This window comes from Psittacula echo (genome assembly GCF_963264785.1).
Source record: "Psittacula echo genome assembly, chromosome: 6".
NCBI classification, from domain to species: Eukaryota; Metazoa; Chordata; class Aves; order Psittaciformes; family Psittacidae; genus Psittacula; species Psittacula echo.
The window spans coordinates 48,955,099-48,974,069 of NC_137743.1; the positions used below are offsets into that span (position 1 = coordinate 48,955,099).

The following is an 18,971-nucleotide window of genomic DNA, read 5'->3' on the forward strand; positions in this document are numbered from 1 at the left end:
ATACTTTACGTTAAGTTCAGATGGGTACATGTTAATAGAGTGTTCATCTGTAATCATACCTGTAACCCTCAGAAAAAAAAATTTTGAAGAATTGGGATTTTTTTTTAAGCTTCCATCCATTAACTTGTTGCCTTTTTTGCATACATGTTCACTTTAAATAGAATTCAAACCTTTCTTGTCTTGGGGTGTTGTATTTCTTCATTTATTTATTTGTAAGAAGGAAATTCTGAATATGATTTTAGTGGAGTATGTGGTGAACAATACGCTAATATAAGAGAAAATAGAGTGTCCTGGGTATTTCTGGTAGCTCATCAGGTAGTTAAATGTGCTCCTGCCTAATTGGTAGCTATGCTTTTAAACTTTGGCACTGACAAACAGACAAATGGAAGTAATAATGGAATATGTTATGCAGGTAACAAATATACTTTCAAAAATGTTGAATATTGACTGATCTGACTGGGTTCTGTGAATAAGGGCTGCCAGTGTCTCACATGAAACTCTTCTTACTTTTGCAGCTGGTATACCTCGCTCAGTGTTAAAAGATTGGCGCAAAGTAAAGAAGCTGAAGCAGACAGGAGAGTCCTTTTTGCAGGATGATTCTTGCTCTGAAATAGGACCAAATTTGCAAAAGTGCAGAGAATGTAGGTTAATAAGAAGTAAGAAAGGAGAAGAACCATCTCACTCACCAGTATTTTGTAGATTTTACTACTTTCGGCGGTAAGTACTGCTATTTTCCTGATAATGTGGTGTTTTAACTGTTAAAAATAATACTGGCAAAGGACTTGCATGCTTGAAAGCTTGTCTGATTTTTCTGGCTCAGTCTGTCTGATAAAAGACACTGTCTAATTTAAGAATATTTATATCTGTATTTCTTCTTTTGTGGATTGACTTCATTACAGTTTAAAGCTTTATAGCAAAGACATCAGAACATCTGCCCAGTGTACCTTAGGCAAGCAGAAAATACAGCACATCATCATTACACAGGTGTCTGACATTTGAAGTGGGATTTTCAAAAGGCATGCTTCAGTTATTCTGGACAAGTTGTACAACCACTGAGTTGCACTCACCTGTAATTGTTCTGATGCCAGTATATGGTGGGAGTGCTGCTCAGGGTTTTCTGGGAGTTTTCTGAGGACAGAGGAGTTGTGACCTCCTTTTTTCAACATTAATGGCTAATCAAGGGGAACTTGCAAGTCAGGAAGAAAATGTCCCAGGATGCAGCATCACGTGCATGGTGCACGCAGCACAGCTATCAAGACAGAAAAAAACAGCTTTAATTTGCACATGGGCTGTGTTATCACTATATATCCATCTCATTTTGGACAGGCAGTTGTTCCCAAGACTGGGGTTAATATTTTGTAGTGAAGCTTTAGGTACAAGACTTGGTATGGTAGTCCAGGAATCATTTCAAGTTTGGACTTGGAATACCTTCTGTGTAAGAATATTTGCTTCCTAATATGGCAATATTGGAGTTTTGAGGTTTTCAACCCTGTGTAAAGGAGAGAACATGAGTGATGAAAGTTTTGCCAATGTTTTAAAACACAGTTATGGAATTTAAAAATTTGAATGTTTTGAATCTATTGTGGTAAATTTTATAGCAGTTTAATTATTTCCATTGTATTTAGACAACAGGACTTGAATTGTAAACAAAAATTGTATAGCAGTTGGAAATTGTACCAGAAAAATTCTCATTTCTTTTTGTTCATTAAATATATAAGTATCATATTTTGTACTTAGTTCTGAATTCTGGACTATTTTACTGTCATGGCTGTAAAATTCCTTGACTATTATCATAATTGCATATGAATAGTGAAGTATCCTGTATTATGCAAGATGGAATAATTGTCAGTGCTTAAAAATAGGCTAAGTATAGCCAGGGTTAGTGGAATGGTACCAGGTAGGATAAAGAAAAGCCTTCAGTTATTTTAAAGATCAGGAACTAGTGGATGCAAAAAGCATTATCTTGTATTAGTGATTTGTTCTGTTTAGGAAGACTTAAAGTGTTGAACTCCTGTTTTCTGAGCATGAGAGCAGGAGGACAAAAGAACTATTAAGTATGAGTCAGACAGAGTGATTGCTGTCACAGACACTCCAAAAATTAAAGATGGGGAATAGATAGAACCAAAATTTGGCAAAAAAAAAAAAAAAAAAAGAGAAGAGAGAGAGAGAAAAATAAGATAATTTTCCTATCTGCAATTTTAAAGCAGTAGTAAATGTTACAGAGAGAGAGAATTATAAGCAAACTGAATGCAAGATGTGCCTATGAAATTAGTTCTAGTTTTCATGCTGTCTTACTCTTAATTTTAAAACCATTTTTGGCAATAGGATTTATTTTTAAATAAAAAATATGGCAGGATGCTAAAAAGGTAAACTTACTTGTGTTAAGACATAAGCAGTAAGGTAAATTAGCAAGTAAACTGTAAGTCACAGGATGTAATGAAGATGCAGTTGAACTACCTGTTTTCATTTTTAGGTTATCTTTTAGTAAGAATGGAGTGGTTAGGATAGATGGTTTCTCCTCTCCTGATCAATATGATGATGAAGCACTGAGTTTATGGACACATGAAAACTATGAAGATGATGAACTGGACCTAGAAACTTCTAAATACATTCTGGATATCATAGGTGATAAATTTTGTCAGTTAGTAACTTCTGAGAAAACAGCCATGTCCTGGGTGAAAAAAGACGGTAAGTCAGTCTCAAGTGCTCTTAAATGTTCTGCAGTTCTACTCAACTGTTTGCGTTCATTGTGACCTACTCCTTCCTTTTGAGTAGTTCACTTCACTGGACTGTCACATGGGATTTTCCTAGGCTATTTTGTAAGAGAGTATGTTGGTAAGGGGAGGGATCGTCCTCAGTGGGCCAGCCTATTTCCCCCTCCCTGTGGTGACAGCTGTGCTGGTCCAGGACTGGGGCCAGGCTGCTGTTGGGTTTGGAGCAGCCTTGGTTCCCAGCTTGGCCTCCAGCTCTCCAGCCAGAGCAGCGAGCTCCAAGCCAAGGCCCACAGTGAGCCAGGTACTGACTGCTGCCAACAGACAATGTGTTTCTGACGTGTCTCCTTCCCAAAACAAAGGAGAATAATGTGACAGCATGGGTCTCACAGAACATGTGCTAACACTGTCAACCTCCTCCTCACCAAAGCCACAGTTAGTCTATCCTTCTGGTCCATAGCAGATGGGCACAGGTTGGAAACAGGCTGATGGCTCTACTAATTCCAAGCAATAAGAGGAGGAGGTGGGGCAGAAAAGCAGAAGTACTAGCCACGTCTCCAGGACAGACGCTCTCTCTGCTCTTGCAGACCTTTAACTGTCCAGACTCACTAGTTTGGCTGCCCTTGAGTTTAAACATGGCCCATAGGCAGTCAGGTGAAAAACCTAGCTTTCCTCATTGCATGGGGTAAAAGTATATGTTAGAGAACTTTGTCATACTTGCAGCCCACTCATGTTAAGCAGGAATATTCTTTCTATGTTACTTTAGTCTGTGCTTTTTGAATGCTTTAATTTCTTTACAGTGTATCGATAGTAGATTTGATGGAGATGTTGTGTAATGTAACTGAGGGGGTAGATGTTGATGATCTGTTTATGAAGGATCACTTTCCTCCCCTCGCATCCATTTGCATCTGAGGGGAAGATAACGAATGTTTCGTCTATAAAGACTATTCGTACTGTGCTTTGCATTTAAATTTCAGTCATTTTATTCTGCTTATTTTGTATTTCAGCCAAAATTGCATGGAAAAGGGCAGTGAGAGGAGTCCGTGAGATGTGTGATGCATGTGAAGCCACATTATTTAACATTCATTGGGTCTGCCAGAAATGTGGATTTGTGGTCTGCCTAGATTGTTACAAGGCAAAGGAAAGAAAAAGTTCTAGAGGTCAGTTCTTTATGAACTAGAGTATTGTATAGGCTGTTTATTTTCATTTGTTGTAGAGCTGCCGATCCACCAGTGTAACTGACTTTCTGTTAGGTGTTAAATTACTGCTTGTGTGTTTCAGTTCTCTTCGCCTCCTTTTTTGTGGGTCAACGTAGAATCAGTTGTTCAGAAAGCAACTGCTGTGGGGGCTATTTTAGGTCTTTGTCTGCTTTTCAGCCTTTTTGTGTGTATTGTCTTGAATTGCTTGTGCCTTGCCCCTCAAGGTTAAATCATGTTCTTCAGCTGTGAATCTGGCTCTCCATTATACCTCCCTGCTTCATAGTAACTCACTGCTGTTAAGACTTGCCCTGATTTGAGCACTTTTCCGAGTCTGCCCTTCAGAAGTACATAGTTTGTCATATTGGCTTAACAGCCTGCTTTTTATTATAAAAAGAGAAAGAAGAATACTTCACATAGTATTTAAATGAGTATTAGTGGAGGCTTCATGGTCCAGCAGCCTACACACATACTCTGCTTATCCTCTGCTTAAATGGAAATGTCTAGTTTAGACTGTAGTGAAGTATAAGAAGGTTAATTTGCAAACCTATGACTTTTGAGTGACCAAGCCTGTTTGTAATTGAAAGGAGGAATGGCTTGGAATCTTCAGCTGGTCTTTCAGCCCTTGACTATGACATTGGTGCTCAGGCTGCTTGTTGGAAAGGACTGCTTTCCCCTGTGTGGCAGGCATTGTGCCCTGGCATAGTCCTGCGCCAGGAACCAATTCAAGTATAATGCTGTTTTGAAAAGCATTTCCATGTTTGCCATAGCAGCATAATGTCACAGATGTGAAATGTTAGTAAAATAAAGTTTAACATTTAGATGGCAAATCTTTGATAAATAAACTCATCCATTTTGTCCTGGCTGGCAGTGAGAGGCTTCCTACAGTGCAGTTATAGGATGTTCCCAGAGACTTCCATCGAAGCCTGAAGCTTCTAGGGAGCTAATGTCGGTGTTTTCCAAAACCAAGAACAGTTGTTAATGCTTTAAGGCTGAAGACTGTTTCAGCAACTCTTAACTGGCTTAAGTCTGTGAGTGCGTGTATGTGTGCATCCATGTGATGTGGCTTGGGATATATACTGAACATTATTTACTGTGGTGGGAGTATGCAGTCAAGAGGTTTTTTATAGCGTACATGTTAACCAGCCAGGAAAATTTTAGTAAAATGTCTTAAAAGCTTAAAAAAGCGGTATGCAGAAGCAGGCTTCTTTTCGATTTTCTAACAGGGAAGACTTGCTGCTTACTGTTCATCACATTACATGCAAAAGCAGAAGTATGATAGCTTCCCTCTCTGTGGCTTTATTTCTAATGATGCTGTAGGATTCATGTGAACTGTCTCTCTCTTTTGGCAGTCTCTTACAAAGTTCAGAACCACCCACCCATTTCTATATAATAGCACCTTACATTACACCATTTTTCCTGGAACCGATACTTGTTTTTACAGTTGCTAAATGTAACAGAGAATACACTGTTTTTTCCCTGCTTCAGCAGAAATGTTAGAGGTTTGAATATTTCATATTCAGATACTTACCAATGATTTCTCTCATTACTACATGGATGAATATGCATTCATTGTTATCTTCACACAGTTCGTGGCACCATCAAGTGGAATGCCTTGTTATGGCGTTTCAGTGATAATATATGTTAAGTAGGTATATGCTGTTTTGGTTTTTTATTTGATTTATGTTTGTGACCAGTCATATGTTTCAATGTTTTAAGAGTTTCAAAACCTACAGAATAGCTAACAAATCTAATACAAACCAGAAAAGAACGTTTGGTACGTTACGCATCTATTGCAGTGGAAGAAAATAATGCTTTAACTGTGCTAAATGCTTCCTGTAGTGTACTTCTTAGTTTACATTGCTACAGCTGAGCAAATTAATAAAAAGGTTTGAAGAGTCTCTTGAAAAACTAACGATTCAGTGGATAGGGGACTGGGGATTGGGAGAGAAACTGTGTTTCTGTTTCTGCCCCAAAATCACATAGCAGATTGGTGACCAGTGGCTTGGCCAGACACTTTTTTCTGTCATTCTTCCTCTGGTCTTATCTTTACATTCCATATTTTTCTGGTAGAGCCGTCTTCCTGAAACTTCGTAGGAAGTCTCTCTCTCCTACCAGTTAGGCCCTCTCTGCTGCCACAAACACTTTTTAACTTGTGCTTTCCTAGTTGCTTTAATCTGACATGAATCTGTGATGCAAATTCTGTCTCCTTTGTGCCACCATTAACACTGGTGCAGCTGCATGGTAGGCTAAATCAGAGAATTGATTCAGTTTAAAAGTCCATCTTTTTTGCTTGTTTGGCCCTCTGGTTGAAGACATTCACTTTCAGTTGGAGCATGGATTATGTCAAATTAAATGAAGTATACAGTAGCAGCCTAATTGAGTCTCTTTCCTGTATTAGAATTCATCAAGGGAGTCTCACTGCCTCAGCAGCAACTGTAAAGGACTTCAGCTTATGCTAAATTGGCAATGCATTAAGTGTAATGAATGGAATATACTTTGAAGCTGAGGTTATTCACAAGGATCTGTGCTACAGATGCAGCTATTTCAGATTTCAGTATTGCTAAAACTCTGTTTTTGTTGTGAAAAGTAGCTGTTGTATGCAAATCTTTGTTACGCAAGGTATAAGGACAGAAGATTTACAGTATGTATAGAAAACTGTTTCTAACTAAAAACTGAAAAATGTTAGTGCTGTCTTGTGTAACACTAAAGAAAAACAACTGGCAATGCTGTTTTGCAGATAAGGAGTTATATGCTTGGATGAAGTGTGTGAAGGGACAGCCTCATGATCACAAACACCTGATGCCAACACAGATTATTCCAGGCTCTGGTAAGACCACCTGCAAACAAGCAGGATGTGGTTTTTCCCAGGCCTTTTCTGTGAAGAAAGGCCAGAGTTGTTTCTTGAAACTTCCCATTTTCCATTTAAAAATCTGCAAATTCTGTCAAGTCATTGCAGGAAGGCAAGTGACTCTGAGCAGTTACCAGCAAGGGGCACTGATTGTGAAGAGAGAAAGAGTGCGCTGACATATACCTGAAGGGATTTTGGAAATAGGCAGTGAAGAAATGCAGGGTGTTTGTTGGGACTGTTTTGTACCTTTTCAGAGCAGAAGAAAAGACCAAGAATGTACTTAATAAATCGGACCTTGGCTGTTAAATGAAAATCTTAAAATAGTATTGCCAAGGAGCATTATGTGGCAACAGATTTTTGGCAATCTGCTTTTCACTGCTTTTTGTCCCGCTCACCCACCCACCAAAAAGGAAAGATTCATGTGTGGTTTTTGTTGGACATCTAATTGAACATCTTAAAATGCAATGAAGCAGCTTATGATAAATGAGAAACTAAGAAACAAAAGAAACAAAAAAAAGAAACTACATGCAGCTAAATTCAGAATTTTTCTTACAGCCAAGTAAGTTTTATGAAGAACTGAAGGTAGGTGTAGTTGTTTTTAGTGCAGCTTCACTTGTGATCTCTGTCAGCATTGATGCACAGAATAGAAAATTCAAATGTGCTCTTAAACTTGTTAAGTGAATTCCCAAGCTATTTTAAGCTGGAAATACAGACCCAGTCTTTTTTTTTTTTTTAATGGGTTTCTGCGTGTTAGTGCAGGAAGAAATGAAGGTTGGTTAGATTCCATAATAAATTCAAATTGTGACATTCCCCTGAACAGGTTCCAGACTGAAACTGTTTTAAATTGTGAAGTGAACCACTTACCTGGAAACAGCACAGGGAAGACTGCCTACGTAACCTCAGTTTTCTTCTTCTGTGCATACCCATTACCAAACAGCCTTAAATTGCATAATCACATACTAATTTCTTTGTCAAAACATGGCTCACTTCAGTCTGTAGTTTGACAGTTTCATTAAATGAAGCAATGATGCACCCATTGAACAATGAGGAGTAAATAATGAGTGACTGACTTGCTTGGTGTGCACCATGCAATAGGAATGCAGAGTGAAGGTTAGATTATTCAGAAGAGTAGTGTGCAATTATTTAATGAAAGACCTTGTCTCTTTCTGCACAACCTTTAAGGTAAACTGGACAGTACTTTTATGATATTTTTGAGTGTTAAATTCAGCAATTCTACAAGTCTGTATTTTAAAAAGGTTTAGAGATGGCATTTTGGCATCATGGTGTGTACTGTAAAGAGGGTGACAAAATGACTGAGAGCTGCTGATGGTTTTCTTCTTGTCTTCTAGTTTTGACAGATCTTTTGGATGCTATGCACAATATTAGAGAAAAATTTGAAATCAAATCCCATTGTCAGTGTACCAGCAAGCAGAGCACACAAGCTGGCAAGCTTCCTGCGATGAATGGTGTGTCTCAGGTGAGTCTAAAATATGTGTATACATTGCAGTTTATTCAGGTGTTCCTATTCTTGTGGATTTTTGGTTTTGAGTGACAGAAATTGTATTTTAATTTGCATATATGATGGTTAAATACTAGCACCTTGTCTTTGAAATATGTTAAGGGAAAGTTACATATTTAAAAATAAATTTGTTCCTTACAGGTTTTGCAGAATGTCCTAAACCACAGTAATAAAATTTCTCTGTGCATGCCTGAGTCTCAACAGCAGAATACTCCTCAAAAGTCTGAGACAAATGGTAATGCAAGTCCAAGGAGTGATGTAAGCACAGACAGCAAGTTAACACCACCTGAATCGCAGTCACCACTGCATTGGTTAGCTGATCTTGCAGAGCAGAAAGCCAGAGAAGAAAAGAAAGGTATATGTTTGAAACTCTCATGTCATATATCCATGACTTTAGGGGCACCAGTGATAGATAATTGAATTAGGAAAAAAAATCACAGTTTTCTGTTCAACAGAAGAAGAGATGATGTTCTTTTCCCCCTTAATTTTAATCTTGAAACTGCAATGCCTTCTCCTGGTGACGTCAGAGTCATCTTACCAGAAGAACCACTATTGGAATGCTTGTGTGATGTGGCAGTATTTTCCAGCTACAGGATCTCTCATTTGTGACAGATACTCAGCTGCATGTCTGAAATGCTGAGGGTGGCGTTTTCAGGGTCACACTGTTTCACTGTATTTTGAAGGATCTAGTTCATTCTCTGGTATGTTTTCAGGTGAATGAAGTGCTAGTGCTACAGTATATTACCACCACCACTATAATATACAGGATACTGGTGGTGTTACTATGCCTGCATGGTAATACAACAGTGTAAACTTCAAATGATAATTTTTGTTTTAGAGAACAAAGAATGTCCTTCTGGAAAACATTCAAAGGAAGAGAAAGACCAGGATAATTTGGAGTCCCAAAACTGTAAAAGCTCTCCTCCTGCATCCCAGAACAATGAGCAGGGCTCAACGTTACGGGATTTATTAACTACAACAGCAGGCAAACTCCGTCTAGGTTCTACAGATGCTGGTATTGCTTTTGCTCCAGTTTACTCTACAGGAACAACAGTAAGTGTTGACAAGATGCATGATTTTTATATCAGGATTTGCAAGTCTCTGTCATTTATTTTGGTACATTGTAGTTAAAATAATAGCTGTATTGCTTTAAAAGCTCATTTATAATTAAAACATTGTGTGTGTGTGCACACTTGGCATTAATATTTATATTTGTTACATATAGTGATAATGGATTCATACAACATCTGTGAAGTTAGGTAAAGCCTTAACCTGTGAAGTAAAGGAAGATTCCTATATATTGAGCTTTGTAATAACTGTATATTTCTAACTTTTTCTGTGTAAGGATGCATGCAGTTTTCTACAAAGGAAGTAGATAACTGCAGAGTTCTAATTGGTAATGAAATGTTGTTATTCTACTGCCAAAGGAAGTGCATTAACTTTATTTGTTTTTACATTGTTTAATCATACATTTGTTTGCTATGATAGAGTGGCAAGAGTGGAAGGACTATGCCAAACATTCTTGATGACATAATTGCTTCAGTAGTAGAAAACAAGATTCCACCAAATAGAGCACCAAAGATAAATGTAAAATCTGAAATAAAAGATGAGCCAAAGGATGATAAAAAATGTATTCAGGATGACTGCAGTAAACGGTACAGTGACATTCAGTATTCATGGATCTGTGATAAACATGTTTTGTGGCTCAGAGACCATAAAAACAGCAACAACTGGAAGCTCTTCAAAGAGTGCTGGAAACAAGGAAGGGTAGGTATTGAGTCATTTGGTCTATGAAATGACCTCAGTATAAACTCTGGGAGAGCTGTGTTTAAAGGATAAAGTTTGCCTAACTCCATGTCTGAAAATGTATTGTTAGCATTGGGCAAAGGCTTGTCGGGTGTAGCCTGTATATGGACCTTATGTAGTTTAAACTTCAGTTAACTGCTGGTAATGAGAAATTACTGTTATGGAGATTGAAAATGCAAAAATATGTGTGTATAACATCATGGGTATGGTTGTTTTTTGAGGAAGTGTTAACAGATCAGCAGGGTCTTCAGTGTGTGTTTCAGCTGTATTTGTATTCCAGGTTAGTTGAAGGATAAGAATTAATTTTTAAATTCTATTTAATTTTTACAGCCTGTTCTAGTGTCCGGTATGCATAAGAAAATGAACTTCAGCCTGTGGAAAGCTGAGTCCATTAGTCTAGATTTTGGAAACCAGCAAGCTGATATCTTGAATTGCAAAGACAGTATTATTTCAAACACCAACGTCAAGGAGTTCTGGGATGGTTTTGAAGATGTTTCAAGTACGTTACTTTGAATGTATTTTATTCTGTTGATTCTGAACACAGTGTTAGAAATAGTTAAAAACATCCTTTGTGGATCTGGAGGCTTCAAAGAAACTTTAAAAAAAGTTTTAAAGAAGATTTGAAGAGAAAGATCTAGGTAGTCTGTTTCCAGAGAACGTGACGGAAACGTTGATTTTGGTCCTTTGCAGAAGTGAAAGGTGGATTAATATACTAGTTAGGTCCAACTAAAATGTCATTGTGCCTTGAGTAGTTGAGTTTGTTATGTATCATTCTCAAGTCTCAAAATTAATTAGCTCGCATTTCACGGAGAACTGAAACACCTACAAGTGAATTAGTTTCGAGTAATTTCTATGTTACTTGCAGAACGGCAGAAAATAAAAAATGGGGAGACAGCTCTACTAAAACTGAAAGATTGGCCTTCTGGTGAAGATTTCAAGGCTATGATGCCAGCAAGGTATTTGAGTTTAATATTAGATACTCTTAAATCAACCTCCATGTTGGTTTTTTTTTCTCTCTATGTAATGACAGAAATTCAATTACTTTCTTCTTTCTTTTCTCCTCCAGATATGAGGACTTACTAAAAAGTTTACCCTTGCCTGAATATTGTAGTCCAGAAGGAAAACTAAACTTGGCTTCTCATCTGCCAGGATTTTTTGTCCGTCCAGATTTGGGACCCAGACTATGCAGTGCATACGGTGAGTATGCCCTAGAATTGTTGCAGTTTACCTCTTCCCTGAAAAGTGTAGAATGTTACTATGCTTGATAGAAATCTGAGCTTACTTGGAGATAATAATTCACTGACTGTAGGAGAAATACTTGAGTGACTTGCATATTAACCGTACATGCACCTCAGACATGAGAGTTTTATTTGTTTCTAAATTTCTTTCTATCTTTCTTGTGCTGTTACTGTCTTCTGAAGCATATGAATTGTTAGCCTGTCTTTAGTAATGCTGTATGGCAAAATACTTCCTGAAGTGCTACTGTACTCATGATTCTGATCATACGTAAATCTCAGTGTATTTTTCATAATTTGCATTTGTATTGTGTGCCGTACACTCAGGAACCTGTTTCGAAAAGATTGTTTCTCTCAGACCTTTTCCAGCTGCTCCTTCTTTTCCAAACACATTTGTTCAGTTCTGTTTCACAAATTGTTGCAATAGGACAATAAATTAGTTGTAATTTGTGATGTGATGGATTTGATTTAAAAAGTTCTCCAGATGTCCTTTAAATAAACATACTAACAATAGTGATCAAGGCATGGGTCTGAAGAACTGACTCATTGGTGATACTTCCATGTAATACTGCTGCAAGGCAAGCAGAACAAGGTTCTGAACAAGGTTCTGAAATGTTCTTTTGACTTAAGCGTGTATGTTTTCACCTCTTAGAACTGGAATTTATTTTCCTCTTTGCTTGGGGATTTCTTCGGATTAAGAGCTCTGATTGCAGCCAGGCATAAAAGTGACAAATTTGAATTGATTCAATAACCATGTGTATTCACTGTACTTATATTCTGCCCTGAACAACTTGAAAGGCTGGGAAGGAATGCAGTCATCAGGGAATGTCATTGACTGTTCTGCTGAAATGTGCTTTGTTCGGACACAACTGCTATGTAGGGACAGTTAACCTGGGCTAAAAGATATCTCAAGGTCTCTGCTAAAAGTAGCAAGTGAAACAGAAGCATGTTTGTATATTTCAGTATTTTCACATTAAATCCTGCCTGTACATAAGATGCTTTTCTGTGATGTTTATTGTACTTTTAGAAATCTTTTCTCAGTTGTTGTTGCGTATTTCTATTTGAAGGTGAATATACAATATAACAAATCTTAATTTTACCCTGTTACATAGGTGTGGCTGCTACTAAAGACCATGATATAGGAACCACAAATCTGCATATTGAAGTTTCTGATGTCGTGAACATCCTTGTTTATGTTGGCATAGCAAAAGGAAATGGAGTACTTTCCAAATCAGGTAAACACACACTTTGTAAGAGGTGTAGGTGGACTGAATGATCTGCCACTTTTAAAATTGATGCTGTTCTTCTGAAGTAGATGAAAGATATGTCCATAAGTACTTAAACCTGAAAGTTTCTTTCTTTCAAGAATTTGCACACACATTAATTTTTCATAAAATACACTGCAGTTCATGAATTATGATACGGCATTTCAAACTCCTTTCACTTTTTTTTGCCATTACCTATAATTGATGTACTATTCCTGTACTAGTACTGGCAGAGCTAATGAAAGTGCAAGATGAAGAATTTTCTCTGGAAGCTGTGGTAGTTCTAACAGTTATGTCAGGATGATGTATTTGCCAGAGCTTGTGTTTATTCTGCTGCCTCTGGATGCACTGTGTTTGCTCTATTGGATTTGGACTGTAATGTAATTTTTCAGCACCAGAGAGCTGAAATTGGTATATGTTGCTTGTCTGTATGAGGTTTATTGCTTATGTGAAACAGTCTTTAAATCACTAAAATAGCTTTGTTTCTCTCCCCTTATTCTTTCATCCTCTTATTCCATAATTAGCAAATGTAGATTTTGGGTGTGACTAATACAGCTGCAGTAAGGTTTGCTGTGTTTAATTTGCTTTGTTTTCAATTGTGTGTGCACTGAGTTAATTGCAGCCAAACTTGAGCATACTGGGAGAGCTCTGGCCTCTTGACTAGCTGCTGCAGAGCAGCACGTAAAACACTGCTTTTGCTGACTGTAGGAAGATGCCTTTTTCATCTGTAATTTTTTGGTGCCAGCCTTGCTTGTTTATTTCAGGTGGGGAAAATGTGTTTGTCAAATCAAAAATATGTAAAAAAGTTACCTTAAAAATAATTTTTTTTTTTTTTTTAACTTTTTGGCATTCATATTCTGTACGAACACCAAACCTGGGAGCTTCTGTTGTATTGAGGAAACTTTGATCTGCTCAATCTCACATAAAAAATTTGAAAAGAAGGTGTTTAGTTCAAGTTCTTGCTCTGTCTCACTTAAACAGAACATTTTTGTTGAATCATAGGAGTTTTGAAGAAGTTGGAAGAGGAAGATTTGGATGATCTTTTAAGGAAGCGGTTGAAAGATTCAAGTGAATTACCTGGTGCTTTATGGCACATTTATGCTGGCAAAGATGCTGACAAGATAAGGGAGTTCCTGCAAAAGGTTAGATTCATAATATGTATTTTCTAAGTAACTGGTAAATCAAAGAGGGCTGGCAAAAACTACAAACCCCTGTGCTTAGGGAAAGGAGGAAAGGAAGCAAAATGTTTTCTAGCACTTAAATTATAATTGACCTGCCACATCATCAACAAATAAATGGTATAACATGGTACATATTCACTTCTCAAGAGTTACAGGTAGCCTGCAAACTCTGGAGGCTCAGGAGATCAAAGAACATGCCTTGGCTCTTAGCGAAGATGGAAACGGTGGGGGATAATGCACCCAAGGGCAGCAGACTTGTTCAGCGTTAGCTACAGTGCAGATCTTCCTTTGGCAGCCTTCCTTAGAACCACAGCAGAACCTTTCAGGTCATTACCATGTAGGACGAATATCCATTGATGGCATTAAATTTAGCGATACCATCATAGAAGCTGTTTTCTGTACCCTGTCTTCAGCATGCTTTCATGTTCTAGAAGGCAGTCCTGATGGACGAGAGAAATACTAAAATATCACTGAAGTGGTCCCACAAGGAAAAGAAGTCTTCACTGTCTTCTGCTGTGGGAAAAAAAATCAGATACATTTTAATGGGCTAGACCAAAGGGGTCCATAAACAAGCCAGAGGCCAAAGGTCTCTACTGTGAGCAGGAAGAGCCCGAGAAATTTAGCACTAAAAATTCTCTTGGACAATGAGGCACTGTTTCAGTCCCAGGGCAGCTGTCCTCTGGTAACTCGATCATTTCTCTTTGGCAAGCTGAACTGGGGGGAAAATTGAGCATTAGTAAATAAAATAAAGCTAATTCCAGGAGATGATGAATTACACAGCGAGGCTTTTCTGTTCATTCACAAAGTACATGCTCATAAAGTAGATGGTGGCTCTTCTTTTTTTTTTTTTCTTTTTCCCCTTTGGAAAAGAGAGTTGTGAACCGAATCATAAATGCAATGGAATAGGTGGACAGATGGGGGTACTATTCAGAGTTTCTTTCAGAGCAATTAGGGGATACTGTGGAACTCTTTGAGAGCAGCAGGTTCAAAGCCGAAGCACTTAAGATGCTATATAGTACAAAGTTTGTCATTTGCTGCCACTTGTATTTGTGGTGTGGTGTTTTTGAAATAGTGAATTGGAGATTAGTTGATGACTAGACCTTTGGACCACTTCACCTGCTGATAAGAGAAAATCTCAGTATCTTATTAGTACAGAAGAAAGGTGATAACACAACAGTTTCAAGCTCTGCATCATAATAAGTATATTTAATATAAATATGCATAAAAATATAAGATAATTGGCCCCTGTGTCATGACAGGTGGATTAGTGATGTGGTTTTTATCTTCAGTCACTAGGACTGGCAATTAGCAGTAGATTAAGGGTAATATTTGTTCCTCTGTGGTTAGCTTGATGACAAATGGTTGTTGCAGTTAAGTCTACGGCTGTCAGCAAGTTGTTGTGTTTTTTTTGTTTTTTTTTTTTTTTTTAATGTCCGTTTTTTTTTTTATGGATTCCTTGACGGGATGGTAGGAAAATAGCTTCTTGTCACAGAGTGGTTGAGATTGAAAGGGGACCTCTTGAAGTCCTTTAGTCCAGCCCCTTTCTCAAGCAGAGTTGCCCAGCACCATATGACCCTTAGTTCTGTCCGCTGGGCTTTTTTTCCCTGAGCTGGTGTTGTGTGTCAGTGTCAAAACTGAAGGTTGTGAGCTTGAGGAATTGACAGCATAGGAACTCTTGAGGTCAGATTTTATTTTCTTTATGGAAGAAGTCACACAAAGCATGTTGCTTATTAATAGATTGTTGTGCCGAGTTCTTCAGAGTTTTACACTTTAGAATGGAAGTCCTGTAGATGTCTTCAGCTTAGTGGGACTTCCCAGTCTTTTGAGGTTCCTTTGAATCCCTAACTAAAGTCTCATTTGGGTATTGGGAACACAGTAGTTAAGTGTTGCTTCGTGAAGTTAGGTATGCTTACAACTCATCAGCAAAAAAGTTCAGCTTCTTCTGAAAGCAACTTGGGATCTTTTCTCTACTTACAGATAGCAAAAGAGCAAGGCCTAGACCTTTTACCAGAGCATGATCCAATACGTGATCAGAGTTGGTATGTGAACAAAAAGCTTCGCCAAAGACTGCTTGAAGAATATGGAGTGAAAACGTGTACGGTTATTCAGTTTCTTGGTGATGCTATTATTCTACCAGCAGGAGCACTGCATCAGGTAACGTACATTTGTTTAAAGGCACAGGATTAAATAACCATAAATACAATAAAATAACTTTTTTCAAGGACATAACTACACCTGTACTGAAATTAGATTTTATTTTCTTACTGGTTAGTGTATAGGTATTTATAATAAGGTACATCTGTTTGCATAGATGACCAGCCAGTACTAACCTAGAGCAACTTGAGTACTTGAAATTATATTGTTCCTTTTTTCCTTTAAAATGAAAAATGAGCACACTATTACTCACCACTTTTTTCCACATTTCATTAGCAGATTTCTAAATAAACTGGTATAGTTAGGGCAAAGTCAGGTTAGTATTTTTTTTAATTCTAAACTGAAAGTTAACCTAAACACAGGGGAAGCAGGGAGAGCAACCCAAGCAGATAAAAATATCTGGATATCATGTGTCATTGTTTCTGCCTTCATCCATAGGAGAATTGTAGAAACAGGATGTAACGAGATGTTTCTGTAACAGGATTTGGAGGTTGTTTTCGCACTCCACATTAAGTTACTTTTTACACAAAAGGTACATCAATCACCAGGAGTCATCGCTGACCCTTCAGCTTTCCTCACCTTCAGAAAGTGTGATACCACCTTTGCAGCAGCCGGGAGGGTTTGATTCTTAGTTACGTAAGAAGAAGTACTGCCAGTAGGGCAGTTCTCAAGAAGCAGTATGAATATGTGGCAAGCTTCATCCTCCCCTAGCACATAGGGTTTGTTTACTTCATTTTAGAATCATAGAATCATAGAATAGTTAGGGTTGGAAAGGACCTTAAGATCATCTAGTTCCAACCCCCCTGCCATGGACAGGGGCACCTCCCACTAAACTATGCCACTCAAGGCCTCATCCAACCTGACCTTGAACACCACCAGGGATGGAGCATTCACAACCTCCCTGGGCAACCCATTCCAGTGCCTCACCACCCTAACAGTAAAGAATTTCTTCCTTATATCCAATCTAAACTTCCCCTGGTTAAGTTTCAACCCGTTACCCCTTGTTATGTCACTACAGTCCCTAAGGAAGAGTCCATCCCCAGCATCCTTGTAGGCCCCCTTCAGATACTGGAAGGCTGCTATGAGGTCTCCACGCCTTCTCTTCTCCAGGCTGAGCAGCCCCAACTTTCTCAGCCTATCTTCACTCCCCTGATCATCCTCGTGAACCTCCTCTGGACTTGTTCCAACAGTTCCATGTCCTTTTTATGTTGAGGATGCCAGAACTGTACCGAATACTCCAAGTGAGGTCTCACGAGAGCAGAGTAGAGGGGCAGGATCACCTCCTTCGACCTGCTGGTCATGCTCCTCTTGATCTATTTTTTACTCATAGTCTGCAGACTGCTTGGTGAAAAGAGGAAGAAAATATGATTGTTCAGATATGATTTGGAGGCAGTTCTAGATTTATTTCTTTCTTCACTCCATGAGCCCTTCCCTGTTTCAACAGGAAATAGAGCCTGCTTTCTTGCTGTCTTGCCAGCTTTCAAGCACCACTAATTAGGTAGCTGACTATCAAGGAATGAGGAGCATCCCCACCCTGTAGTAGGAGCTGTAAACCATCTTGCTGTTAAAGATTTATCGTTGATCTCCACCTGGGTTCAAGGAGGGCCAGGCCTTTCTGAAGAAGATGCTGCTTGGTTTCGATCTGCAGATAAGCTTCCATCTGCTGTCTTTTCTGAGCAGAGAGGAAGCGATGGCTTATCATGTCACCATGACCAGAGCAGTAGGGTTTTCTCTGGGAAAAAAAATTACAGGGTTGTAGTAATGACAGGTGTTACGTCCCTCACTGTCTGCTGGCTGTGTCAGTTGTTGGGGCATTGAAAGCAACAGATACCTTAGAAAACTAGACTTCTTTGTCATTGCAGTGAGTCTTTAGATGGTTTCACATGGTCGTATGTTAACCCTGGGTGATCTGTTTGGAGTTGTTTTCTGGCAAAAGAAAGAAAAAAAAAACGAAAATAAAAAAAAAACCCAAAACAACCCAGGTGACCAGGTCTTGGTTTGTTGTAGATTGCCTTTCCCTGTACCATGTCTCCAGGGCATGACATGGCTTCACAAAGAACGTTTGGCATTGATGTTATTCTTGGCTGCTCTTAGGCTAAATCAGTTAGGACACCCAGAGTCATGTGTTTTGTCCTCTAGCAGCCTTACTCTGTTCTCTTGAAACACGGGAGATATCCCAGATACAAGAGTGAAAAAGGAGCCCACAGAAAATAACAAACATACTGGGAAATCCGTTTGTGTAGCATGTGGCATATAAAGGTATAAAGAAGGTAAAACATGAAGTAGGAAGACCGTTCCAGGCTTTCCTGCAGTTCATAGGTTTAAGAACCAAAAATAAGATCACTCCTATCTTTATCTCTTTGGCTTTAAACTCCAGGTTGCTTTTGAAGTGGTAATATTCTAGCTTCTGGCACCAAAGGAATAATAACATGGTGGTTTTAAATGTTAGTGGGTGAAGCTGAGACCCTTTTCATCTTCAGTAAGAAGTTCCTGTGAATCTGCCACGTAGGAGGAAATGAAAGCATCGTGTTCTTTCATGTACTTGTATAGTACTTTCTATATAGAGATGCATAAATACTGACCTTAAGGATCAGCACCAGCACTTCGTATATACAAAGCACATTTAAACACTTAAAAATAAGTCTGCACAAGAATGCATTCCAGGTTAAGTTTACATGTTAAGTGTTTCAGATTTACATGCACGTCATGAATATTTAATAATTAAAATTGGATGAGAGTTGATACTAAATTTGGTGGTAAGTTAACATTTTTATTTTTACTTGCTTGTCGTTAATGTTGTGGAGCAGAGAAAATTAGGCTGAGGGATGGAATTAGGGAGCCCAGCAGCCTGTGGTCACTGCATACTGGAGCTCAGACACTTCCATCCTGGAGCCAGTTAAGATTGTTGTCACACTGCTGCTTCTGACGTGCTGGTCTAGAATTTTATTGCTCTCACATGGAGGAGATTGTGTGCATTTCTTAGATAGATACACTGATTTATTTTTTTTTCTTCAGCTGCTATGGATTCATGCCTTTTAAAGTAACTTGTTCGT

The 18,971-nt window shown here is 38.4% G+C and overlaps 1 protein-coding gene across 5 annotated transcripts in view; it reads left to right on the top strand.

Moving 5' to 3' along the window:
* Nucleotides 1–18,971, top strand: part of JMJD1C (jumonji domain containing 1C) — a 62,237-nt gene that overhangs the window by 38,613 nt on the left and 4,653 nt on the right. For 4 of the 5 annotated variants that reach the window (XM_080620330.1, XM_080620332.1, XM_080620333.1 and 1 more), the window contains 14 exons: nucleotides 516–717; nucleotides 2,474–2,688; nucleotides 3,719–3,871; nucleotides 6,648–6,737; nucleotides 8,108–8,235; nucleotides 8,419–8,632; nucleotides 9,116–9,330; nucleotides 9,766–10,044; nucleotides 10,414–10,582; nucleotides 10,949–11,039; nucleotides 11,150–11,280; nucleotides 12,431–12,553; nucleotides 13,586–13,725; nucleotides 15,742–15,918. In XM_080620330.1, the coding sequence (XP_080476456.1) occupies nucleotides 516–717; nucleotides 2,474–2,688; nucleotides 3,719–3,871; nucleotides 6,648–6,737; nucleotides 8,108–8,235; nucleotides 8,419–8,632; nucleotides 9,116–9,330; nucleotides 9,766–10,044; nucleotides 10,414–10,582; nucleotides 10,949–11,039; nucleotides 11,150–11,280; nucleotides 12,431–12,553; nucleotides 13,586–13,725; nucleotides 15,742–15,918 (2,327 nt within the window). Of the gene's footprint in view, nucleotides 1–515; nucleotides 718–2,473; nucleotides 2,689–3,718; nucleotides 3,872–6,647; nucleotides 6,738–8,107; nucleotides 8,236–8,418; nucleotides 8,633–9,115; nucleotides 9,331–9,765; nucleotides 10,045–10,413; nucleotides 10,583–10,948; nucleotides 11,040–11,149; nucleotides 11,281–12,430; nucleotides 12,554–13,585; nucleotides 13,726–15,741; nucleotides 15,919–18,971 lie in introns of those variants that run through there. The other variant, XM_080620334.1, reaches the window with a different exon arrangement.